General features: G+C 43.9%; 1 protein-coding gene and 1 pseudogene across 1 annotated transcript; one reads left to right on the forward strand and one right to left on the reverse strand.

Moving 5' to 3' along the window:
- Positions 1-1092: 1092 nt before the first annotated feature.
- Positions 1093-1212, reverse strand: LOC136660868 (5S ribosomal RNA; annotated as a pseudogene).
- Positions 1213-6659: 5447 nt separating this feature from the next.
- Positions 6660-24218, forward strand: DNAJA2 (DnaJ heat shock protein family (Hsp40) member A2). The gene is made up of 9 exons (XM_066636938.1): positions 6660-6848; positions 12724-12783; positions 13599-13822; positions 17856-17936; positions 19051-19184; positions 19775-19971; positions 22145-22289; positions 22449-22576; positions 23414-24218. The coding sequence occupies exons 1-9, from the start codon at positions 6771-6773 to the stop codon at positions 23600-23602; spliced, it is 1236 nt and encodes a 411-aa protein (XP_066493035.1). The 5' UTR covers positions 6660-6770; the 3' UTR covers positions 23603-24218.
- Positions 24219-27369: the final 3151 nt, after the last annotated feature.

The following is a 27369-nucleotide window of genomic DNA, read 5'->3' on the forward strand; positions in this document are numbered from 1 at the left end:
ATAAAGTCTTGAATAAAGACCAAGAAAGGCGGTATATAAATACCTGTATTATTATTATTATTATTATTATTATTATTATTATTATTATTATTATTATTATTATTATTATTATTGTGAACAGTTTGGTTGAAAAGTGCTACAATATATAAATATTATTAGTAACAACAATAATGCATCACAGGAAGCTATAGGAACGAGAGGGATGCCAAGAATCCTCTAGCAAAGCTGCTTGTGATTTTGCAGTGTATGGACATTTTTCTTGTTGCCCTACATTGCATCTGATGGCATTACTGAGTTCCATGTCATTGCCCCCCCCCCCAGCTTTTCAAAGGCAGTAGCATCGCTAGGGGGTGCGGGCCACACTGGTGATGCACACAGGGAGATGACAACACTACTTGCCAAAAATTTTAAAATCTTGGTATTTTTGAATAATACCACCATGTTATATATCAATCGATGCATACTTTCATGCAGAATGCAATGAAACAAACTGTGTTGAAATATATTCTAATCTATCAAAAGTTATAGCCAAAAAAACCAGATGGGGCAGGTCAATGGTACATCACAATGCCCACTGCCCCGAGCATTGCCTCTCCCACTGCATGGGAGGTCCATCATGAGGGTGACGTGCTGGCCTCCTGCACTGGGTGATTCGAGCCCTAGTGATACCATGATTCAGAGGGTCAAGGTCAAGGATCTACACTAAGTGGTAGAGAGGATGTTTTGTGCTTTCATCCATTCTGCAAGCAATACTTTGAATGCTACCCTGTTTTATTATTTTTAACTTATTAAGATATTATTTATTTTATTTACTATGACTAAGGGTGCAATCCTAACCTCTTATGTCAGTGCTTTTCAGCACTGGCATAGTGGTTCCAATGGGACATGTGCTGCATCCTGCAGTTGGGTGTCACTCACAGAGGCCTCCTCAAAGCAAGGGAATGTTTGTTCCCTAACCTCAGAGCTTCATTGCCCTTATGTCAGTGCTGGAAAGCACTGACATAAGGGGTTAGGATTGCACCCTTAATCTATTATTGTTATTGTTGTTGGGTGGGTGGTTGGCAACCTTCAGTCTCGAAAGACTATGGTATAAGCCTACAGCACCCGGTATTCCCAGGCGGTCTCCCATCCAAGTACTAACCAGGCCTGATCCTGCTTAGCTTCTGAGATCAGACGAGATCGGGCATGTGCAGGGTAACAGTTGCTGTACTTGCTATTGTTATACTGGTGTTGGAGCTGTCAGAATGGCTGACAAAGAACAAATCAATAAACTATGCTAGCCATCATGTAAAACACATTCAACCACTAAGCAAAGCAGCAATTACATTCTCTTATAAGCAATAAAACTGGTGCCCTTGGAAGTCATCTCAGTGACCATCAGCACACCTTAGCAATGAGTTCCACCAGTTATACATGAAGTCTCTTGGGTTGGGAATCATGCTTGGCTGGCTGGAGCAGGGCCAGGCAGAACCGCCCACTGTCACAGCTGTTCCATGCTTGCACTGTGTCAAAGGTGGATTGCTTAACTGGTACTTCTGCAACTGCCAATTGCAAAAAAGTCATACTTTTTTTGAAGCCTTCTAAACATCCATCTGACCCACAAAGCACAAGTATGCTCCTCTTCTCCCTCCTCTCCTCCCTGCCCACTGCTCAAAAAGAACCAAGCAGTGCAAGCATTGGGAGGAGACAGATAACCAACTTGACCTTTTAAAAAGGATTCTGCAGCACTTTCCAGCTAGCTGAGTCCAAGAATAAAGTCCTCTCTATGGAAAGGATGACTCCTCCAGAACTGCCAAGAAGGTTGTTAATGAAAAGTGCAGAAGAAGCATTTTACCTTGGGCTAGATGCTTCCTATAGGTCAACAATGACTTTCTTTGAAACTGAAGCATGTGTGGATCGGCTAGAACACTTGTGTTTCATATTTTGCCCAAAACCCCTACCTGCATAGGCATGTAGTCCTTTTAAAACTTGGAGGATAAGGGGATTGTTATTTGTGCTTAAATGGACCTTAAGTTTGTGGCTCCCCTGAGCCTTGCTGGCCAGCTCTGGGGACTGTCACCTGCAGAAGAGAGGTGGGGTGGTGGGTAGAAGCCCCTGGCAGAGCCTTCTCTGTGCTTGATGATGCCCTAAGTGCAGCTTGTTCACTTCAGTGATTCTGGCCCTGACTCTTTTCTTTCCTGCACTACCTGAAGCCATTTTTATTTATTTTTAATATTTTTATAGTCCCCCCTCCTCCAAGGAGCTCAGAGTGGTGTAAGTGGTTCCTTCCCTCCTTTTGTCTTCACAACAACCCTGTGAGGATGAAAAATAGTGTCTAGCACAAGGTCACCCAGGAAGCTTCATGGCCAAATGGGAACTTCAACCTGGATCTTCCAGGTCTCAGTTCAACTCCCAAACCACTATACCATTTTGGTCTGCTGGGCTTCAGTGGTAATTCATATTAGTTACTGTCACTCATTTTGTTGCTGTTTTAATGCGCTTATCATTCCTACTTTTTTGCATTAATTGTGATATTTCTTCTCCCCTGGGGGCTGGGAATAAAGAATAGGCCCTCAGTTTGGCTGTACTTGTCGTAAGAGGCGACTAAACAGCCACCGGGTAGATGGGACTCGTCAGCCTGGGAAGGCAGTTCATCTGAGAGAAGGAAAACTCTGATCCCAAACCTCCACTGCCTTGTGGCTACATCCAGTTATGGGAAAGACTTCAGGAGTCACCTCGAGGCAAAATCCAGAGTCGGAGTCCCTGAGGCAGTTCATGGCTGAACACAGTCACGTTCTGGCAACTCCTGTGACGCCGCTGGAACCAACCGTATTGGCTTCTGCCTTTCCATTGGACCATTTCAGCGATGTGGAGAGGGGGGATTTGCTGCATGGGTAACAGCCTATCCTCCATACCTACTTTACCCAGGCTTCGCGCACTGGAGAGGACACTCTGTTCCAGAGCACCATTCAGAGCGTGACACCATGGTCTTCTGAGACTGAAGGATGCCAACAGATGTATCATTTCTTCTGTTTGGGTTAACTAACTTCATTGCTTTAAGGAAAAGCAGCCTCAAATTTCTTTAAACAAATTATTTTAATTTTCTTTAAAAAAGAAAATATTTGAAGACTTGCATGGCACCTTTTAGCCCCAAGAGGTTCTCATGTAGCTATCAGAGGATTTGTGTAACAGAATCACATTAACAGCTCCAGCTGTGCAGTTGACCTCAGCAGTTAGAACTGACCCAGCCCATGGGTGGAGGCAAGCACTCATGATGGCATGATGCCACAAACACAAGAGCCTTTATGTGAAAAAAGCAGCTGCCAATAATGTATTTCTTTCAGAACAGTTCCATAATTTGTTCTGGTCAGAGTGTCTTTTCTTAATTGGTCTAAACTGAACATCTTCAGCATTTGGATACTTGCAGACTTACTGGATTTAAGGAGTCTGATGTCTTTTCAGTTTTGGAGCTGTTTTTACTACTTTTGTACTCCCCACACAAACAGCAAGCCCAGTGAATGGCTGAAAGAGTGGATAGACAGTACTCACAGAATGCTCATATAAAGATCTCTTGGAGCCTGAGAAGGCATGCAAAATGCTGTGCCCCCAGCTTGCCTCAACCTCTGCTCCTCTCACCCACTGGATTGGAAAAGGCAGCAAGGAAGTGGTGAGCTAGGGCAGTGGTTCCCAAACTGTGGGTCTGGGGCCCACCAGTGGGTTGTGAACCAATTTTTGGTTGGTCACAAAACTGACAAGGCTGATTAGACTATGTTCCTCAAGGGTTAAACAAGCTGCTACTTGGTGGGGAGCACTGTTACCCATTCACCATTATTCACAACCCTTGGCATTTATCAGTTAGGCAGCAACCTCTATGGCAGGGGTGTCAAACATAGGGCCCGCTGACTGAATGCAGCCCCTGGAAGCAATTTCTCCAGCCCCTGTTATAATTCGGTTCTCAGAGCATGATTATCTTGAAAATATGAACAAGATTTTCTCTTCTGTCATTTGCAGCTAATGAGTTTTTATGTGAGAACGAAGTGCTGGTTCCTGGCCATCAACTGCTTAATGATGTCACTTTTGGCTTAATGATGTCATTTCCAGCCCTCAGCAGGCACCATGAATGCTAACTTTGGCCTTCCGTATGAAATGGGTTTGACATCTCTGCTCTAAAAACCTTGGGAACTTCTGAGCTAGACCATTGGCACTCTAGCCCACCACGCTCCTTTCTGCCACACTTCTGCACCAGATAAGCAAAAAAGTCACTAAGCCATTTCTGCCCAATGTTGCATATATGCAACAGGTATCAAACATGTCCACTGGTGGGCTGGGCAGAAATTGGTTAAGGTGCTACAGTATTTGTTGTATTCCAAAGCACACCAGCACTGCTGGTTTTATTGTAAATCACCATAGTTTTGTGCTGTTGGTAAAATACATATTTTAAAATCAAAATATAATGCTTAAATAGGTTCATAGCCTCCCTCCCAACAATTCTGGGATTTTTAATTTGCAGAGTACAACTCTCTGAATGATACCAAATCCCATGACTCCTAGAATCCCATGACTTCCTGGACTAATTTGTTCCCCATTGGCACAATGATATTTGTTAGATTTTGCCCTGTTTCGTTTGGTTTATGTTTCACTGTGTAATGTTAAAATTAACATATTAATGCTTTGATGTTTTTCTTTTTACCTCTTGTGATTCTTTGTAACAACATAAGAAGAGCCCAGCTGGATCAGGCCAAAGGGGGCCCATCTAGTCCAGCTTCCTGTATCTCACAGTGGCCCACTAAATGTTTCAGGGAGCACACAAGACAACAAGACACAACCTGCGTCCCGGTGCCCTCCCCCGCCTCTGGCATTCCGAGATAGCCTACCTCTAAAATCAGGAGCTTGCACATACCTACCATGACTTGTAACCCGTGATGGACTTTTCCTCCAGAAATTGGTCGAATCCCCTCTTAAAGGCATCTATATGAAATGCCATCACAACGTCCTGCGGTAGGGAGTTCCACATAACTGCACGCTGGGTCAAGAAATATTTTCTTTCATCTGCCCTAACTCTCCCAACACTCATTTTACTTTATAATATACTTTATACACTCATTGTTCTTTATTATAAGGCTTTGAAAACCACCTTGGACATTTGCTTTAGAATGGGAAAGGTAGGATATTAATTTCTTAAATAAATAAATAAATTCCTTCATTCAGGTGTAACAACATAAGAAGAGCCCTTACATACCTACCATGACTTGTAACCTGTGCTGGACTTTTCCTTCAATTTGTCCAATCCCCTCTTAAAGGTATCTAGGTGAGATGCCATCACCACTTCCTGTGGCAGGGAGTTCCACAGAGTAATTGCATGCTGGGTCAATAAATATTTTCTTTTGTCTGTCCTAACTCTCCCCAAACCCATTTTACTTTATTATAAAAGTAAAGTATTATACTTTATAGCATACTTTATACACTCATTGTACTTTGTTATAAAGCTTTGAAAGCCACCTTGGACATTTGCGTTAGGGTGGGAAAGGTGGTATATAAATAATAAATAAATAATAAATTCCTTCCTTCCTTTATCTACGTGCCAGGCTTTCTTGGGAGGAGGAGGAATGATTGTCAAACCACTTTTGGTAGTGCAGTGTAAACAAGCCCTAGCAATCCAGATCCCCTCCAGTGTATTCCACTCCTTTTTTTCACTTGAGCTTCATCAAGCTCATCCCATTGACAGAGGTTAAAATCAGCAACCTGTGCCCTCTTTCAAGGGTTGTGGAAAGGGGGCATGTCCTTTCCCTGCAAGGAGGCGGGGCCTGGCAGCAGGGCGGGGCAGTGAACTTGTTTTTCACAAAGACTAAGAAACTCCAGAGTGATCAGTGTCACTAGCCTTACGGGGCATTTCCGGGTATGTTTTTCCCCATAGGGAACTAAACCCATTTCAAAACAGGTGCCTTCCTGCAGCAGCCTGCGGCCTCCCCTCTAAAACAAAAGCTGCAGTAGCAGCAGAGAACTCAGACTCAGGCTTTTTTATTTGGTATGAGGATAATGTGCTTCCCCCCCTTTTTCATTTAAGTCTCTGGTGCTTACAGAGAGCCCAAGCCCCCAATGTCTATTTTTTAACTACAATGGGGCTTACTTCTGAGTAGACATGCCTAGGACTGGGCATTCAGGCTGCAATTCTATCCACACACTTACCTGGGAGTAAGCCCCATTGACTCTAATGGGACTTACTTTGAGTAGACATGCATAGGGCTGGGTTCGAAGGCTGCAATCCTAACCACTCTTACCTGGGAGTAAGCCCCATTGAGTATAATGGGACTTACTTCTGAGTAGGTATGCATAGGCTGGGTTTCTGAAGTTGCAATTCGATCCACACACTTACCTGGGGGTAAGCCCCATTGACTCTAATGGGACTTACTTTTGAGTAGACATGCCAAGGAAGGGGCTTCAAGGCTACAATCCTATCCACATACTTACTTGGGAGTAAGCCCCATTGACTCTAATGGGGCTTACTTCTGAGTAGACATGCCTAGGACTGGGCTGAAAGTGCCCAACAGCACAGAGAACTGTACCATAGAAAGCCCGGAAGCGCAGCCTCAGCACCTCCAGTGTGACTCTGTCCTTGACTAGCTCTAGGCGACCCCCTTCCTTCCGGTGTGCGTGACGCGTGACGTAGCCGGCGTGCGTGCCGCGGGCCCTCCCTCTCGTCCTCCCTCTCCGGCCAGCTTCCTCGCTCGCTCGCCCGCTTCCTCCCCGCCGGCGAAGGCACAGGCCGCCGGCCCGCTCCACCCCGCTCCGCCATGGCCAGCGTGGCCGACACCAAGCTCTACGACATCCTCGGGGTGCCGCCGGGCGCCTCCGACAGCGAGCTCAAGAAGGTCCGGGCGGGCGGGCGGGCGGGCTGAGGCCGGAGGGCCGGGCCGGGCCGGGCCGGGCCGGGGGGGGGGGCTGGACAGGCGCCTCTGGCTCTGGAGGCCTGGGGGGGCTGCCCGCGGGTGCTCGTGTGAACGTGGCTGCTTGTCGCGTGTTCACTCGGAAGGCCCTCCGGTGGGCTGCCGCAGAGGCCGCCGAGCCTCCGCCCGCCCTGCAGACGGGACTCCCCCTGCCCTCCTCTCCGTCTTGATTATGGACAGATAGTGTGTGTGTGTTGATATACTGTGCGTGCTGTCCGCTCACTTGGAGTTCCTTGGCTCCCCACACGCCTCTCCTTCTGGCTCTCCCCCCTTCCCCCCCACATTCCTTTCTGGCTCCTTCCTCCCCCCACACCACTCTGGTTCCCTCCCCCCACACACCTCTCTGGCTCTCCTCCCTTCTCCACCCCCCCCACACATGTACCTCACTTTCTGCCCCCCCCCACACGTACCTCACTTTCTGGCTCTCCCCCCTTCACTCCCCCCCACACACATGCACCTCACTTTCTGGGCCTGCCTCCAACCCACACACACAACTCTCTTCCTGGGTCTCCCCTCTCCCCCCACCTCTCTTTCTGACTCCCCTCTCCCCCCCCCACTTACACACACACCTCTCTGGTTCCCCCCCCCCATCTCTCTTTCTGGGCCTACACACACACACACCCTCTCCAGCTCTCCTCCCTCCCCACTCTCACAACTCTCACACCTCTTTCTGGCTCTCCCCTCCCCCTCACACACATACCTTTCACACCTCTTTTTCTGGTTCTCCCCTACTCCATCCCCACTCCCCATGAACCTCCTTTTCTTTGGCTTCCCCATCCCCTTGATCTCCTTCAGGATTGCTTTGATGGGAAGAAACATTCACTAAAATTGAGTATCTGGAGAGTGGGAACAGACAAAAAGGGTGTTTAACTTTACCTGGCATGTGACTAGTCTGTGGAACGCCTTGCTACAGGATGTGGTGATGGCGTTGGCCGAGATGCCGTTTATAAAAGGGGATTGGGCAGATTTTTGGAGGAAAAGTCCATCAAGGTTGTACACCGTGATATACAACCTCCTGGGTTTTGAAGTAGGGTGCCTTAGAATGCCAGGTGTAAGGGAGTGGTGATGGGATGCAGGTCAGTTTGTGTGCTCCCTGAGGCATCTGGTGGGCCACTGTGAGATATAGGAAGGTGGACTAGATGGGCCTTTGGTCTGATCCAGCAGGGCTCTTCTTATGTTCTTATGACCTGAAAATTAGCTCCTCCATTTCCATCTCCTTTTTATTCTTGTTCTTGATGTCCTTATCTATTGTATCTTGGGGGGAGGGTTGTTTTGATGATGGCAAAGGGCAATCTGCAAATTAGCTCCCCTGTTTCTGCACCCCACCTCTTCTTCTCTTTTGTTTACTTGTGTTGTGTCTCTTAGGGATTGTTTTGATGGCAACCTGGAGATTAGCTCCCCATTTTCCTCCTCTTCCCTTTTTGTCTATCCCCCCCATAACTCTATTATTTATATGTTCTGTGCATCTTGGAAGTTGTTTTGATGGTGGCAAAGGTTGACCTAGAAATTAGCTCCTTGTTTCCCAACCTTCTTGTATCACCTTTTATCCTAATTAGCCTGCATCTTTTGGAAAGAGTTGCTTTGTGATTACAAAGAATGACTTGGCAATTATCATCTATTTTTTTTCTTCCTCTACTCTTCCCCTTCTCCAGAAATCTTGTGTAGTTGGGAAAATGCATTGTTGATAGTCACATTGATCCATTTAAAACAAAAAGCTACAGTACCTTGATTAAGTACTGCTCAAAACAGGTGTGCACAGCAAGTCAAAAACTTGCTGCTGCTCATACCTATTTTGTTGGGTCCTAAGAGAGGTATTGCCAGACTGGTTTTGTCTTAGAAATACCTTCAGAGTGATTAGTTTCTTGTTTTATCCCCTCTCCCTTCTCCAGTTTCTCTTCCCTGCTCCTTCTAGTCTTATATCTTTGGGAATTGTTTTGTAGTAAACAACTTATCTATCCCATCTCTCTTCCCAGTTTCTCTTATTAAATTTTTGTCTCTTAAGTTTTATCTTAAGTTTTATTATTGTGAGGGTGACTTGGAGAGCAACCTTTTTTCTCCTCACTTCTTGCCCACCCCACTAAACTTTGTATTCTTTAGAGCAGTGTTGGTTGGGACCCAATAGGTGGGTCGACAGCCAATTTCAGGTGGTTCCCTATTTATTGCAATATTTAATATATTAGACTTGATGCTGCTATGGTATGCGACTACCTTTGGGGAAATGTTACAGTTCTGTACTTTTAACAGATGTATGTTATATGCTTTTAACAATGATAGTCCGTGGGACTTATTCCTGGGTAAGTGTGAGGAGGATTGCAGCCTAGGATTGTTAAACATTTTCCTGCTTGATGATGTCACTTCCAGCCATGACATCACTTCCGGTGAGTCTTGACAGATCTTAATTCTAAAAAGCAGGTCCTGGTGCTAAAAGTTTGAGAGCCACTGCTTTAGACTTCATGATGATGGGGCTAAAGATTAGTCCCTTACCACCACCTTTTCTCTTTGATTCTTCCCCTGCTTCAAAATCCCTTTGTATCTTGTTTTATAACAGTTTGGGTGACCTAGAGATGATCTTCCCACTTCAGCCTTCATTTCTCCTTTCTGTTTTTCTTCCAACTGTATTAAATCTTGTTCCAGCATGACCTGTTAAATGTTCCCAGTTGCTCAGGCTTCATTCTAGACCTTGTTCTAATGGTTTTCTCCCAGATTTGGAAAAGAGAGGTAATCCTTTAAAAAAAAAAAAAAAAAAGATTGGGGGAGAGGTGTAAGGGGGAGAGGCCTATGGTGATAAAACTCTTGAGTCTTATCCTTAACATTGACCTTTCAGCAATTTATTATGTGTACTTGTTTTTCTAACAGGAGTTGCTTCTTTCCCAACCGCTCCTCAGCATTCCCTCTGAGTTCAGAGCCTTCCATTTGTTAATTGCTGTGTCCTGCTTGTTTGTGAGTTGGGAATACATCCCCTCCATCTGGGCGTGTAATAGCATAATTTGTTTGGGTGTTCATTATTTTGAAAGCAGGTGACTGAGGAAGCATGTGGTTGATAAAAAGAGATTCTAAGATCAGTAGGAAAATATGATCCCTATTGTGGATGAGAAAACCCTACCTGTGTTCCAGATGTGTGTTCCCAACTTCCCTCCTTTCTTTTGAAGTGTCACTTGATCATAGGTTGTTGTTAACAATAAGATTTGCTGAAGTTCAGCAGTAGCCTTTCCCCACCCCCAATTAAGTAGGGAGCAAAATTAACTCCTCGTGGTGTCAGTTGCAAATATATCTCCTATTTAAAGCAAGCAGGTCTGCTATGCCTGTCGGAAGAATACCAGAAGACCTACTGGGGAAACTGGGATGTGTAAGCTGCACTTCTGAACAAAGCGGCTTTAATTTATGAAAGTTAAGGTACCGGATGACAGACTAGTTGAACGACTCTGCCCACTTAATCTTCTGGGTGAGATACAAATTGACCTGCATCTGTAAATATTTGGAGAATTCCCTCTGGTCTTGCTGTCTGCCCTGCACACAGGAATTGGGCTCTGCTTGCCTACATTGGGGAGAAGACAGAGACCTGTATAGGCCACAGTGAGAAACAGGGTGCTGAACTTGATAGGCTTTTTGCAAAAAAATAAGGTTCTTGTTATGCTAAGAAAACTGTAAGTAGCAGTTCAACCACTTTCTTTCCACCTATCTCTTGATGCTCATGGCAAGGCATCCCAAAACATTCCACAGTTTGAGAAAGCTGCTGTTGAATGTTGGAGCCAAAAGGGTAATTTCAGAAGCTGCGTTTGTTGCATGATAAAACTGCATTTGGCAAAACCCTATCCTCATATCTGAGAAGAGCCATGCTGGATCAGGCCAAAGTGTAGGCTAGTGTAGGCTCTTGTTTTCCACTACAGCCATTTGGATGCTTTCAGGAAACCCACAAACTGGCCATGAAGGCAATAGTTCTCTCCCCCTGTTGCTCCCCAACAGATGGTATTCATTAGTATACTGTCACTGTAGAAGGACAGGCATATACAGAAACCTAAAGAGCAGTAGGTTCTTGTAGTAGCTTTGGGTTAAAGGTGGACCCTGATTAGAAACTGTTGATCTAAAATAGGCTGGTGGTTAATTGCAGTGCTGCTTGATTGTGTATCTTTCATTGTGCATCCTGTCTTTGCCATAATGCAAAAGGGTGCTGTGTGTTTCACATTTAAGTCAAGGTCCGTCCTACTACTGCTGAGGTAGTTATTGTGCCTGCAGAACGGAGGATAGCGCAGGTATAGCCAGGAAGGAGCCTGGGCTGTAAAGCAATATACTGTAAAAGAGTGGGGGGGTCGATTGATGGTCGTGCAAAGAGTGATAGCTGTAATGGAAACTGTTCAGCCTGACTGAATATGGCTCTGTTTCTGACAATGCATGTAATCCTAGTTGCCTCTCAGTTTCAGTGGTCTTGCATATGGTCATAACACAGCATTACTGTTGAAAGTACTTAAATGCCTTGGTCAAGTTACACAGCTAACTTGGCAGCAGCTATGGTTTTCTCAGTGGATCACAGAACCAAGATTCTCAGTGACGGTTCCCCCTGATTAACTTTGCTATAGTTAAGAGGACATGATTTAACTGTTAATTGTGAAAATTGCATTTAGACAAACTTCTTGTTGAAGTTAGCATGACTCTGTGGGTCCCATTTCCATTTTGTGACTATCGCTTACCTTTTAAGGAGACTAGAAATTGTGATTTCCTTAATGAGATTTAAGTTTAGCTGATGAAGTAGCTGAAGGTGGGGAGGAAGGATTGGGCATATTTAGCATCAACTTGACACTAGACTGAAAAAACTTCAGTAGCCTTGGAATATCGTGTTTGTGGTCACTTTCATTTAATGCAGTGATTTTCAACATTTTCATCTCATGGCATATTGTTCTCTGTGGTCTTCTCTTGTGATGTCACTTTCAGCTTCCCAGAGACTCTTCCGGGTTTTGTGGCTCTGTTTCTAGGGCAGCCGTCTCTAGCAACAAACTGTCCTTTTCCTTCACTGGCTCCTTAGAGCTATGCCCAAAATCCTGCAGCACACCAGTTGAAAATTGCTGGTTTTGTGCTTCACATGCACAAAGCCTTGCTTTTGAATAACATAATTTTGCTCTAGTATTTGTGTGCTTCTGTATTTAGTGTTTAGGGATTTGGGAGTTGTACTGTGGGTGAGTCTTGCGATAAAGGGAGGAAAAAGTCAGAATTTGGATTGGATGAGAACTAATTGGGATTTTGATGGCACCAGCAATAAACCTGAAAGGATTTGCCTAGTTGGAAAGATTGAAATACAGGTGGGGCCTCTATGTGGATTTGGCATTGTGTGCTGGACCCGCACTGGGGAGGCTCACCTGACTTCTTGTACACAACTTCTTGTCATGTCCAGAAGGCTTTCAGAGGCCACACATGGCCTCTCAGAACGCTTCTGGATACCACCAGAGGGTGCTTCTGGTCATGTCCATAGGTCCTCTGATGGTCTCCACCCACAAATTCCCTTATCTGTGGGTTTAGGCATCCATGGGGAGCCCAGGAATGGACCCCCCTGTGGATACTGAGGTCCAACTGTGTGCAGAAGAGTCTCTTCAGAAACACTGTCCAGTTTTCCAAAAGAGGCACATTAAAAGCAATGTAAAAAGAACCATTTTTGAAATTGTTGTGAACACGGTCAAAGCCACATGGTTTCACTGTCAGTGCGCAGTAGAATTCTCCTTTTGGGTTGGTTCTCTTCAGGCACTGAATTATACCAAGGCTGTGTTCAGCAGCCTACTAACTTTCTATATTGCCTTTTTTGTGTGTCACTTAGGCTTACCGAAAGCTTGCTAAGGAATATCACCCTGATAAGAATCCAAATGCAGGTGACAAGGTAAGTCTATTCCTCTTCCATCTTGTTTTATATTACAGATGAAAGTGCATCTTCAGAATGTAGACACAATATAGTCTGAAAATTGCCTGTGCACTAAAGAAATTGCAGTCTTAAGTTGTGAAGATTTGGAAGAGATTCTAGTGGAAACAGCCATTCTGATGAAGGCTAGTCATTGGTGATAGCCAGTCTTGCACAGCAGAGAGCTTGTTTTAATTGGGAAATGTTTCAGATCTGTGATTGCCATCTGCCAAGCCTGTTTCAGTTATTGAGGGTAAAATAGGATGACTCCCACATGCAATTCCGGGAGTGCCTTAGAGCAATACTAGGATGCAACTGTGACAGCAACCAGTGCTTTCATCTTGCCATCAGCAAGGCTGTTGCTGGAGCTTTGTAACACCTTAGTAGCAAGCAGTTTGTGGGAGGGATTGGAAGGTGAGTAATGCAGAGATTTTTGTGAATGACAAATGCCAAAAGAAGGAAGCGACATTCTTGTCTGGTGAGTCACCAAGATGCCCAAAGATGTGAGCATGAATTAATTATGTAGAGTCAGGTGAACATGGGTCCTCCTTGAACTCTGAGCCCAGAGCCTTGTCCCTTAAAGGTGGAGGAATGCAGGAGAGTTGATTGCCCAGGGAGTACTAGCATTTAGGTAGGTGTATGTACGCTATGTACATGTCCAATGCCATGAAACAGGTCCAATGTTTCATGTCCAATGTCATGAAACAGGTGGTTTAACAGTTACAAAACTTGCCTTTCTTTTTGTGGGGTTGTGTTGCTGAACATGTATCTTCGTTTGCTTCTCTCTATTATGTTAGTTCAAGGAAATCAGCTTTGCCTACGAAGTTCTCTCCAATCCTGAGAAACGTGAATTGTATGACCGCTATGGAGAACAGGGTCTCCGAGAAGGAAGTGGTGGAAGCGGAGGAATGGACGATATTTTCTCCCACATATTTGGTGGGGGATTGTTCAGTTTCATGGGTAACCAGAGCAGAAGTCGCAATGGCAGAAGAAGAGGCGAAGATATGATGCACCCACTTAAGTAAGTCGATGGAAAAGATTTAGGAGTTCGTAATTTCCTTATCAGTGGGCTTTTGTTCTCAAAACAAATTGGAAGCTAACCTTGCTAAAAGAGCGTGGTTATTGAAGCTAAGTTTTTTAATCTGTGGCTGAAACTTGTTTGTTTTAATAAATTTATATAATGGCTTCCCCCACACTTGTGGATGCCCAAGGTCGCTTGAGAGCCCTATATTCAGTTATCAGTTTTGTCTGTCACTCCTTAAAAAATAGCCAGCACAATTAACCCATTTTTGCCTGACCCACACATGTACACTTGTTGTGAATATGTGGCATTGGGCAGAAATGGCTTAAACTAAGAACATAGACCCTCCCAGCTGTGTTCCCCATAAGAGGTCCATGCTGCTACACTGATCCCTTCTGTTGCTGCTCAGCATTGCGATGGCATTTCCAGATGCTCTGCAATAACATTGTGCATCACAACCAAACTTCCAGATTGCTGTGCTCCAAGCTTGGTAGTAATTAGGCTTTGAACTGTGCAACCACATAGCTTAGAGGGAACAGTGTCTCAGTGCAAGTGTGACCATACATGTGCAGAGAATTGCAATGTGGCTCTTGTGGATGCACTTGAAGCAAAGCATACTGGCCATTGTCTGAAATGGCTACTATGGTTTCTGCTTGCTTGTCTAGCTGTCCCTCTCCCAGTTTGTTTTACTCCAGCTTGAATTGCATTCTGGACTAGTTCTTGGATTGGCAAACAAGAGTGGAAGGGGTAAATGATAAGCACACCAACCTCCTGCTCCCAGTAAAAGAGAGTGCACTGTAATGATCTGTGCACCTAGGGCAGCCATTTTCAACCACTGTGCTGTGGCACACTGGTGTGCCACAGGAATTTGGGGGAAGGTCATTTATTAATAGGGCCAATGGGAGATGTGAGCCCCACTGGCAGCATGGTGTGCCTTGTCAATTGTCAAAAACCTAGTGGTGTGCCTTAACCATTTTAGTGCCTTGTCAGTGTGCTATGAGATGAAAAAGGTTGAAAATCACTGACCTAGGGGAAGAAGAGTTCCTGAAATCTGAGGACTTAGACCCTGAAGTCTCTTTCGTTCTGGAGTTCTGTCTTTGATCAGAACTGAGCATAAATTCCAGGCTGATTGATAAAGGAAATAAGGTATCAAAAGCAAAGTACATTTTGGAGAACTTAAGAGGACAGGATGAGGGAGATGTAAAGCTTGTGCAGATTCAAACCCTTTAATAGTGATGCTCAGTTTTCCATACCTGCCCTGGGCTGTCACAATTTTAATTCTAAGAACCTCAAACTGTTTAACCTTTCTTGGTAGGCTTAACCCCAAGCAATTTATATCTGTCGGTGCTTATTTCTTCAGACATCTGTCTTGGGTAAATAATAAGACCAAGTCACTAAGTAATCAGTGAATGGTATTTTAAAACCTCACCTGTATTTAAGGTAATTGGATAAGTTTTCAAGGGGAGGAAAATAATCAGCAAACAGCTTATTAACAGCTGAATGAGTAGATTGTTGAAAACCTGAAGCTGTATCCTCACCAAGTCAGGGTGATTAAGGGCTCTGAAGTTCAAGTTGTTCAGCATCCTCATGCAATGAGAAATGGGCAGTGAATGGTATGAATGAACCTTAAGGGGGAAATAAGGAGCACCCACAGATTTTTGATTTAGCATGGGCTGTATCTGGACTTCATTCTTTGAAGTAAACAGATACAGATTTTTGTTACAGTTGAAGTACAGGTTGAAACTCATTATTCGCTTGGGTTCCAATGCACTATAGAAATCAATTTAAAAAACTGTGATTCTCCTGTGATTTAAAAACAGCCTTGCTGACCTTTGTGATGTAAGATAAAAGTAATTAAGAAGACAATCCATCAATCAGTCATCCTGCAGGCACTAACAAAGGCTCTACACTCAGTCCCACCCTTCACCAGTGCAAAGTGATCACCTTTCTTTCATGTGCTGGGGGGAGGGAGGGGTTGCCTGGAGAGAGAAGTGTTGATGGATTGTCAGCCAGATGCCCCCCCCCCATTAAGGAGGCTATTGCTAAAGTTCAGTTTTTGAAATTGATTTTAAAGGGGTGCATTTTTCCCCTTCTCCAGAGATCAGCAAATTCCTTCTCATTTGCAGTGGCCATTTGTGTTGTCAAATCCATGTATAAAAATCCATGTATAAATAGGCTGGACCTGTATTGAGTAACTGAGAATCCTGTCTTCTTTTAAAAAGTGTTTTTCACCCGCTATGGGGGTTGAGAACCTTGAAAATGTGCTTGTTGAAGTGATATTAAGAGTCACCGTGGTGCTGAGCAGGGTTTATTAGTGGCAAGAATTGGATCTGATATCTTGCCTTTGAGATAGCAGAAGCAGAATAAATGATGCAAAATAATGAAAATTAAAGGAAATTTGGATAATTTTTGCAGCAGAAAGAAGTTCTGGTTTTTCATTTTTAAATGTGGTGAATAACTAGGGCCTTAGTGGAACCTGACTAAATGCTGTGTCTTCTCTAGATTGTTGTATTCTAGTTCCTAGACCATTTCATGGTTGTACGAAAACCTGACAAGAATGTTTCTGTGAAGTTAAAAACACTGCCCTAGGCATCAGTTTAGAACAAGGGTCTCCAAAACCTGGGCCGGGGGCCAGATGCGGTCCGTGGCGAGCCTCTGTCCAGTCCGTGGCCAGCCTCTTGTCCCCTGAGAGCCTCTGGCCCACTTGGCCGAACATGATTGGAGCTGTGCTCTGGCTGCATCTGGAGGGTGTTCTAAGGGCCAGAGGGGTTGAATGAAGGAGCCCGTTCATTCATTTATTCACTCATCTAAGTTCCATCTCTAATTTATTTATATAAATTTTATATTTAAAAATTTTTTCTGGGCCTCTATACCATGCCAGATACTTGATGCGGCCCTCTGGCCAAAAAGTTTGGAGACCCCTGGAGAAGGTCCTACGAAAGAAGCTGGCTCGCCTAATTCTACTAAGTATAAAATTTTTCTTTGAAATGCACTTTTCTTTAGCTGGTGGGTTGCAGCAGTGGTGCTGCCACCAGTTCTTTTTTTTTTTTTTAGCCAGTGTATTTTTCTCTATATTACTGATCGTTGGGAAAGAAGCTTTGATGCAAAGGCCAAAGGGCCAGGCACCATGAGAGGAAATCTAAAATAGCTGCAGCACATCCACAGCAGGTGTGAAAGCCCCAGCTGTGCTGCATGATTGAAGAAGCAACAAAATGAGGGGAAAGAGGATAGTAAAAAAGCTTGTCCCTTGATGAAAGTATGGATTAAAGGTGTGTCCTAGAATAAAAAAGAAGCCGAATGCCACATGCTCTCCTGCTTCTTTCCTTTTCCATCTGCTGCCAAAACTTAGTTGAAAAGTAGAGAAAAATATTTTTATTACATGGTCCCCCAAGGTAGCTAACAACCCATCAAATTAAAGCAATATTTTAAAAAGTATGTATGCATGCTTAAAGTAAGAACAGACTCCCAACATGCAAGAAAGCCATAAGAGTAAGCAAAGAAGAGCAAGTATCTGAAGATAAGGTATTGCTAATTTGCAACATTTGTCCCCACATGGTACCTAAATGCTGCTAATGTAGATGTCTGATGAAGGTGAGGGATATGGGTTCCATTAATGAAGTGTCAACACAGAAGTGCACTGTCTGGTAGCCCAGGAAGGACATGCATCAAGAACAGTCCATCTGCTTGAAGGTCTTAACAGAAGTCATGCACTGTGTCTTGTGTTTGTGAGATCTTTGAAGGAACAGGGCTGTTGTGTGGTAGCAATAAGATAGTAGCCAAGTGCCACTTGCTGCTCATCTAGTGGCAGTTGGTGTTTGTTTGATGTTTTGGGTGGCCCTGGCTGGTTTAAAAGCAGTGATATTAACATTTTTAACTACACACATTCACTGCCTAGGATGAGATCTGCCTACTGAACATAGCCTTTTGTGTTTTTGTACTTAATAGCATTGTTTTAAACAAAATCCCCCCCCCCATTCTCTGTGGGTACTTTGCAGCAGAAACTAAAAAACAAACCCATTTTCTTTCCCCCTAGAGTTTCTTTAGAAGATCTATATAATGGAAAGACTACCAAACTACAACTTAGCAAGAATGTCCTTTGTAGTTCATGTAATGGGTGAGTTTTTTTCTATTAATCCATTCTAAAGATGAATTTCTTGTCCCTTGAAATGAGTTGATCAAACTTGAGCAGAAAGCCTTAAATATGAACATTGGTGCTGCCCAATATCTGCCGTCAACACTACCATCCATTTGGAATTTTGTTGTTTGAACTTCTTAAGATGCAAGCCACTGTCCACAAATGCAACTGTTTAGTTTTTACTGTCACTCACACCTTGATGTTCCTTAAAACTGTTTTATATACTTTATATAAAAACATATAGTGCCTTATATGGGTCTCCTTCATCTCCTTAGCTTCAACAATTGATGTAGTACCATATTATTTATTTAAAATATTCATGTCCAGTATGCCAACTGAGCATCTCAAGGTGGCTTACAATGTATTGGAAATGCACTAAAAATTTGGATTTGAAAGTCCCTTGCTAGGTGGGGTTTTCTCCCCCAGGCTACCTGTGGTGTCACTTCTGGTTCCTGGTGGCAGATGTAAGAGGTGGGAGGGTAGGGTTGTATATATACTGATGCTGAGAGACCTGGAATATAAATATATAATGTTCATTAAAACAGCAGAAACTGAGATAAAAAAAAGTCTGAGATTTGTATTATAGGTTGCTTGGTGCTTTTTCAAAATCCATTTGCCCCTTTCCAGTGCAAATCAATTTTGCCCTCTGCTCCCTTCCTCCTTCCATCCCCACCTACGTACTGTATTCAGTCAAACTCTCAGCACATTGGTCCTCCTCTTATTATTTATTTATTTATTTTCCGGTCCTCAGCACTGAGTCAGATACACGATGTGGCCCTCCTGCCTAAAAGTTTGGAGACCCCTGCACTGGTTGGCAACCGTCAGTCTCGAAAGACTATGGTATAAGCCTGCAGCACCCGGTATTCCCAGGCAGTCTCCCATCCAAGTACTAACCAGGCCTGACTCTGCTTAGCTTCCTGCACTAGGGTATTTTGTAAGGAACAGTCCTGCCCTGGAAGTGGCTGCTGAAGCAACCAGCTTTTTGGAGGCCCCCCCCCCACATGCTGGGGCTGCTGTGTTCCTTGTGACTCCTGATGGCAGATGTAGGAGGCCCTCTTCTTAACAATATGTGACCCAATTTTTTTAAATCCAGTCAAGGGGGAAAATCTGGAGCTGTTCAGAAGTGCACAGCTTGCCGAGGCAGAGGTGTGCGCATCATGATCAGACAGCTGGCTCCTGGGATGGTTCAGCAGATGCAGTCCGTGTGCTCCGACTGCAATGGAGAAGGTGAGTCGGCCCGTTCTCCTGCAAGCCTTGGAATAGGGTGGAGACCCCAATATCTTGCAGGCTGGGTCCTTTCTCATTCAAGACCCATTTGTAAGATGTTTGGAAACCCCAACTTCCAAACAGAGATGCGGTTTGTCAGACTCCGTTCCCTTAGAATGCTTAAACAGAGTTGCAGCGCATTTTGCCCTGTGAATTCCTCTCACTAGGACAATTCTTCATGGAAATGAGAACACAGAATGACAGCCGATGACACCTGCATGGCTTTGCTTTCTGTAAGCTCAAAAGAGCTCCTCTGATTCAGTCACACTCGGACATGGCACAGCCTTAGGCCTGATTCTTACATTACAGGAGTAGCTTGGCTGCCATTCCAGTAATGTAGAAATATAGAAAATAGGCAAGATGGGTGAGATTATCTGGAAAGAGCCTCACAGCATCTGAGGTCTGCCCAGTAGAGCCACGTAAGGAGCAGCAGCTCAAATGCTTCCCATAACATGAAACTTGACCCTTAGCAGCTAGGTTGAATTCATATAGATCCAAAGGTGTTTGTGCCTTGAAAGTTCCCTTTGCTTAACATGGTGACTCTTTCCTAGGGGAAGTAATTAATGAAAAGGATCGTTGTAAAAAATGTGAAGGGAAGAAGGTGATAAAAGAAGTAAAGATCCTTGAGGTCCACGTAGACAAAGGAATGAAGCATGGGCAGAGAATCACCTTCACAGGAGAAGCAGATCAAGCCCCAGGAGTGGAGCCTGGGGATATTGTTCTTCTGCTGCAAGAAAAAGAGCACGAGGTAATTTGGTCCTTGAAGTGCAAAGTGGTGGTGGATTATATATTTCAAACACCAAAATATTCAGTGGAATTGTGGTGCTTTTAATCAGTTTTAATTTAATATATAGTGACATCTCCATGTTGCATATAAAATGTGTGTATGTGATATGAACGTACTGAACTTATCTTTGACCAGTCCGAAATAAGCAGTGAGAGGCCTTCTCAGTAATAGAATTCAAGTCTGTGAAAATTAAATGCCAAGCTATAAACCAGCAAAGAGCATTATTGCAAACAATAATCAGACAATCAGGTAAAACGAGCCGTGCTCCATATTTCTTATTGATTGATTGCTTCCCTTTTTATAGTAGCAGTAAAATTCTGAACTGTTGGCCAGGGCACACAGGATGTTTCTCTCTTGTTGCATCCTGAGCCACTGCAATATAAGTATGACTGCTGTTACTTTAAATTTAAGACACAGTATAGGTAAATGCAGAATCCAGGTGTGACTTGCAGGCAGAGCCTGAGCATGCTTACAAGCTGCACTGAATTCAGTGGGTCTTCCTTCAAAGTAAGTGTTATGTGGGATGGCCTCAGGTCTTGACATCTTAACAAATAAGGCATTTGACGTGACTTTTTCTCACTTCCATTATTTTGGAGCAGCCAGAAACATGGGAAAGAGGCATATCTTTGAGATGGGACTACTGGGTATGAATCTGAGATAATGTTTATATAGTGCTATCTGTGTGTATGCCAGGTTACAAAAAAAAAGCAGCCCCCTGCCTCCATGGAGTCTAGGGTAGCGCCTATTGTGCATGCTGATTGGCTATCCATCTTTCTCTTCACTATTTCCCAACAAGTTTCCTTACCTGTTGTGTGCTGTGTAATCAAGACATAGAGCCCACTCTGGTGCAGGTATGCTCACAAGGAAGCCCCATCAAGTTCATGAAACTGTTGGACATTAAAATGCCCTCCAGAGTCCTGCAGGTAGCATTCCATAGGACCGTCGCCTATCCCATGCTATCTCCAGGAGTGGAGATCACTACTGTGCCTTTCCGCATCCTCCAGTCTAGCAGTTGTCACTGTCTTTCAGAGAAGTAGTTTGCTCTGGCGGGAGCTCCCCACCCGTCAACAGCAGAGCAATCTGACAGTGGCTTTGCAATGGTGGCTGGGCAGTGTCTGCTGAGGATCAGAAGGACCATGCAGCACTTCTTTTTCTCTCTTTGTGGGGCAAGTGAAGGTCATATTATAATAAATAAACTTAGTGGAAAGGTCCATAATTCTATAGTGGAGCATGTGCTCTGCATGTAGAAGGTGCCAGGTACAATCCCTGGCATCACCAAGTAGGGCAGAGGAAAACGTCCTTTCTGAAAGCCAGGAGAGGTACCAGTCTGCGTTGACAGATCAGTGGTCTGATTTAGTATAAGGCAGCTTGCCTACTCATTTCTTAGTAAATATACATCCTCTCAGTTTCCTCCTCCTTATTCTCCTGAGCTAGCACATGCAGTGTTGGAGTCTTCGTCAATACAATGAAAACATAAAATTTCAACAGTGGGAGATGGCGTGAGGGGAGTGAGAAGGGAATCAGCTAATTGCTAGCAAGATGAGCATGCACCATCGTGGCTGAGTGTGCCAAAGCCCTTGTTTTGTTGGAGGGTGAGGACATGTTCATTAGGCTGGCATCCCAGTATAGAGATGTACCTTCAGCACTCTTCTGGCAACTCTCCTGTTACAAACCATAAGTATGCAAAAGTACTTGCAGATGTCTCAGTTACCAATATTCCTAGGAAACTTCAAAGTGAGCTAAACTGCAGTAACTGGGAAAAGTGGTAATCAGAAGGAAGCTGCCTTATACAGAGTTGGATGTTGTACATTAGTTCATCTAGATTGGTGGTTGTCAGCACAGACTGGCAGTCGTTTTCCACCACTGTGCCGTGGCACACTGGTGTGCCGTGAATGATCCCCAGGTGTGTCATGGAAATTTGGGAGAGGGTCATTTATTAGTAGGGCCATTGGGGAATGTGAGCCCCCCATTGGCAATACATTGTGCCTTGTCAGTTGTCAAAAACCAGTGGTGTACCTTGATCATTTTAGTACCCTGTCAGTGTGTCATGAGATGAAAAAGGTTGAAAATCACTGCTCTAGGTCTTCAGAAAGGCATTTTTGTGTTGTTAAAAGCCTTTTTTCTTTTCCCCAAGGTATTCCAGAGGGATGGGAATGACTTGCACATGACACACAAGATAGGACTTGTTGAAGCACTGTGTGGCTTTCAGTTCACGTTTAAGCACCTTGATGGACGTCAGATTGTGGTGAAATATCCTCCAGGAAAAGTAATTGAGCCAGGTAAAATCTGACTTAGTCTGGAATCATTTAGATGACTGTAAACATCAGAAGTCTTGTCTTCAGGCTTTGATGCTTCTGCATTTAACTCTGTGTAAAGGGGGGGGGAGTACAGACTACCTCTTGATAACTACCATGTCTGCATCCTTTCCTACACTATAGGCTGTGTCCGTGTTGTTAGGGCAGAAGGAATGCCACAATACCGCAATCCCTTTGAAAAAGGAGATCTTTATATCAAGTTTGATGTTCAGTTTCCTGAAAATAACTGGATTAGCCCAGAAAAGCTTACAGTAAGTGTCATGTGATTACATAGATCCTGTTTTCCACACTTGTTCTCCTCAACAGGAAAGAGCATGAAATTTTTACATCCCCTTTAAATGAACAGCATAAACATGAGCCAATTGAGTATAAGTAACATAAGTTACTTATGTTGATCTTAAGGAGGTGATCTTAAGGTTGTTTTATGATGTTTAGATGATGGTAGTTCATTCTTTAATAAATGTTGGCAGCATTGAATTACATGTGTGCTTTAAAAAGAAATGGGAATAACAATTTATGTTGCAACTGCTACAAAAAACTTATTACTTCAGTTCTGCAGAAGGCTTAAATTAACAATTAAATATATTCCTTAAGCAGAAATGATTGGCAATATTGAGGACAGCAAAAAAAGTGAAACTGAGCTCAATGCGTAATTTAATGTATGGCATTTACTATCAAAATGTGAAGACCACTAGGTTAGATCTCTTTAAGAGGCGTAGACAAATTCATGAAGGTTTGATCTGTTGGTGGCTTTTATGACTATATTTTTAAGGTCCAAGGTAGCTTGCCACTGAATAATTACTTGGGTGCAAAAGAGTAGGGACTCATGTTCAGAAATGGAATCCTGGACTACATGAACCTGGGCCTATCTAGCAAGCCTCTTTTTATATTTTTGCAACTGTCTGCACAAACACATTCTGTCAATAAGTGCCAGAGCAAAAATTGCAGACATGCACAATAAAGTGTACCAGAATCTTGGTGAGTGGAGAACAGCTTTTGTGCCCACCAACTAATGAACAGAAACCTGTACCGTGTACAGGGGTTTTCCATGTGACATAACCTTTTTTCCAATGCTCTTTTGTGTTCAGGAACTTGAGGACCTTCTGCCTGCCAGACCAGAAGTCTCCAACATAATTAGCGAGGCAGAAGAGGTAGATCTTCAAGAATTTGATACCACTCGGGGTTCAAGCGGTGGCCAGAGGCGTGAAGCTTACAATGATAGTTCTGATGACGAAAGTGGCCATCATGGACCTGGGGTACAGTGTGCCCATCAGTAAAAGTTGTTGTGTCTGGGGTGGGGAGGGGGGAAGTTACACATGGATTTTTCTCTTCAAATTTTGCCTGACTTGTTTTCAGCAATCCAGTTGGATTGTATAAGCAATCCACACGAACCCAATGGACATCTGTTGCTGTATGTGTAACTTTTAAATTGGTCCATAGTACCTACAGAGTGTATAATTTAAACTAACCAGAAAAAAAGCTTACATCATTTTTTTTGACTGTTCTGTAGCAGAATAAAGGCACTTGAAAGGAAAAAGAGTCCTTTTCACCTGGGTTAAGTTCCAGTCCTTCTACTTGTGCTTGATTTTTACCAGTTTTTGTGTAGATTTTAAGTTCCATATTTTAAATTCAAATTCTACATTGTAAAGTTTGTGTAAAATTTGTCTGGAGGCTTGGTATTTGGCTGCACCTGCATAAGCTGCTACAACTAGAATAAAGAATTTCATAGCCTGTATCTATCACTTTAGATGCATGGTAAGTGAATGGGCTTTGCACACATTGGGTTAGAACTGATGGGAACCATGGCAGAAGAAATTAGAAGTGGGTGTAAAAGTTTTTTACCATCTTGTGAAAGGTTTCTGAAACTAAATAAAAGCCGTTGGTGTATGATAATCTTTGTAACTTCCTCCTTTTCCTTAAGTGTTTTAGAATTTAAATTCCACTTAGATGTTAGTCTGAATCTTTAAGAAGTGTGTCAGTATTGAGGCTTGTTACCATCTGTAGAGCACCACATGTGAGGAGGCCCAGATTTAAATCAGACTGCTTCAGTTGAAAGGTTTTCAGCAGGGCTGGGTACTACCCTCTCTCTGCTTCTGGAGGGCTGGTATCAGCTCACTTAGGTGAATGAGAGCTTGTGTGCAGTTCAACTTTCTGGCCTTTACTAGATCCAAGTGGTGAAAATTAGTGGGCTTTTTTGTTTGTTCCCAGGATTAAATACTCAGTGCCATCCTATGATTCTGGACTTAGAAGTTAACATACTGTATCAAATTGTTATAGCAATCACTGAGTATGCAGACATGCTTAGGCAAACACTACTGCAATGAAACAACCTTCATGAAACTAGAGTAGCTGTTCTCAAACTTTTCAGAGGCCTTAGAGCAGGAGTTTTGAACTCATTTCATGTGGTGGGCTGAATAGCATTCACAGTGCCTGCTGAGGACAGGAAGTGACTTCATGAAGCAGATGTGGGCCAGAAATAAACGCTTTATTCTCACGTAGCAACATGTTAGCAGCAAATGGCAGGAGAGAAAATGTGCAAATCATGTTCATAATTTCAAGATCTTAGAGCCCAATTATAATGGAGGCAAGAGAAACTGCTGCCAGGGGCTGCATCTGGCCTGTGGGCCTTATGGTTGACATCCCTGCCCTAAAGCCTGCTGCCTGATGTATAAATGCCAAGGGGTTTGGCTATAATTGAGCAGCAGTGTTCCCCACCCAAGCAGCAGCTTGTTTAACCGTTGGTGCATATAACTTAATTGCCCTGTCAGTTTCAAACCACCAAAAATTTGGTCATGCTCTGCTGGTGGGGCCTAGAACCACTGCTTTGGAGCAGACTCAAGAGGTTTCCAAACTGGAGGTGTCGTGATTACCCAACCAGAGAACTTGTCACTACCCCTTTAAGGGGTGGGATAATGGCATGATCATCCCTTTGCTAGGGACAAAAGAGCTTTATGCCTATGGCTCTCAAGAGGGTCTGGGAAATTCATGACTGCTTCTGCTGGCCTCCCTGCACCTCCAAACTGCTGTAAAAGGCAAAAAAGCTACTGTAGATACTCCCTTATAAGTTGACCCCACAGATAAGTCGAGGGCAGGTTTTGAGCCAAAAATCATGGAATTTTCTATGACCCTCGGATAAGTTGGGGGTTAAACTTAGGGGGAATTTCTCAGCACACTTCTGGTGCAAAACAGTGCAAAGGCAGAGTCTTCTGTTCTTCAAACAGATAAAAAGAGAAAACTGAAATACATGAAGTCTGGGCTTTCATATAGTGGAGATGAGGGCTTGTATTATTACAAACATTTTGCTAATATGAGGGGTACAATTTATGGAAATGGGCTGCCAAGGGATATGCAAGTGAAAAAGGTTGGGAACCACTGCAGGAGAACCATGAACCAAATCCACCTTTAAGGTGTCTGGTGTGTTAAACCAGCTCTACATATAACATACAACCCATAACACATAACTGGGAGGGTGCAATTCAATTCATAGCAGAGTGATGCAGCTGCATATATTTGCAACCCTTTTTACTCAGAAGCAGACCCATTGCTTTCCATGGGTGTTAATCTTAAGTAATGGTGAAATGAATTGCAGCCTGAATTGAATTTCTGATGGAAAGGAGGATCCCATCCTGGTGTTGAAAAAAAAAGATGACTTCTGCCAAATGCATTTGCAAAAAGGAACCAGGTTGCAGCAGTGAAAGGGAATGGAAGGTTAACCTTGGCTGGAATTTCCCAGGAAAGTTACTATAGAACAGCCATTTTCAATCTTTTTCAGCTCACAGCACACTGTCAAGGCACTAAAATTGTCAAGGCACACTCCCAGTTTTTTACTTACATTTATTTACTATAATACATTTTTAATTAATATAATTAATACAATTAAATTGCTACATGACAAAGGGCACAGTCTTAACCAGGTCTACTCAGAAGAAAGTTCTATTTTGTTCAATGGGGCTTACTCTCAGGAAAGTGGTTAGGGTTGCAGCCAAAGATGGGGATGTGCCTGTGGAACTTCTGCCTGGTTGCACTCTTTTTTTCTCAAATACAGGAGCTGGCAATTGGCACTTTTCTCTCCTCCTCTCCCCCACCCCCATCTCATAAGTGCAGTTAGCACCTCTCCTACTGTCCTTCCCCTCACTGATCCACACCTTCCAAAGGTCATTTGCCTCACATTCTCTCCCCCCCACCATTGCCTGCTCCTGTATTTCAGAAAAAGCCCAACCCAGGCATGTCTACTCAGCAGTAAGTCCCATTATAGTCAATGGGGCTTACTCCCAAGAAAGTGTGGATAGGATTGTGGCCCTCCTCTGAAAGGCAAAGTCGTGGCAGGGAGGGTTGATTTGAGGGGCTGCAGGCATCTGTGGCAAGGAAAAGGGACTTCAGCCAGCCCATTCTCAGGCTGGTAGCCTCAGCAGACTGGCTGGCTTCCTACCTGCGTGTCTGCCCCTGGCTCCCTTGTTCTCACTCTGCCCAGGCCTCCTCCAGGTTTTTCTGGTTGCCCAGGCAGGGCAGACAAGGGACTTGATACCCGATCCTAAGCCCCATAATAGTCAACAAGGCTTACTCCCAGGTAAAGGAGGATTGGGTTGCAGCCTTCCTCTTGCTCACAGCAGGAGATGCAAAGCAGCTGCTCCCCCTCCCCCTCTATTGCCTCCTGAGAGTCAAAGCAGCCACTTCTCCCTCCTGGGGCTGCTGCCTGCCTCCTCTGGCCCAAAGCCAGAAAGTTACTGGCAGTGTGAAAACTTGCCATAGAAACAAATGAGCCTGCTTTAGCAAGAACCAAACTGTTCAGAGTTGAAAGGCTCTGCCCTCTGATTAACAAGTGAGAATTGGAGCTTGATTAGTTGGCAAAAATTTCATTTACTATACATGAGTGTCTAAGGTACTTTTTTCAAAACATTTTCCAAACTTAGAGCAGTTTAGAGGTGCAGGGGGTTGTAGGCTTCCTACCCGACTACAGAGAGCCATAGCCATAAGTTTTTAAAAAGCCCTTTCATCCCTTGCAGAGGGGTGATCATGGCAGCCCCTGGCATAATGCAGGATCTTT

The sequence above is a fragment of the Tiliqua scincoides genome, chromosome 9 (genome assembly GCF_035046505.1).
Source record: "Tiliqua scincoides isolate rTilSci1 chromosome 9, rTilSci1.hap2, whole genome shotgun sequence".
NCBI lineage: Eukaryota > Metazoa > Chordata > Lepidosauria > Squamata > Scincidae > Tiliqua > Tiliqua scincoides.

Bases quoted from the DNA above. Each gene is read 5' to 3' on its own strand.
- DNAJA2 (XM_066636938.1), top strand. From the start codon at position 6,771: ATGGCCAGCGTGGCCGACACCAAGCTCTACGACATCCTCGGGGTGCCG. The intron at 19,185-19,774 runs GTGAGTCGGCCC...ACTCTTTCCTAG, and splicing joins CTCCGACTGCAATGGAGAAG to GGGAAGTAATTAATGAAAAG. The intron at 22,577-23,413 runs GTAAGTGTCATG...TTTTGTGTTCAG, and splicing joins TTAGCCCAGAAAAGCTTACA to GAACTTGAGGACCTTCTGCC.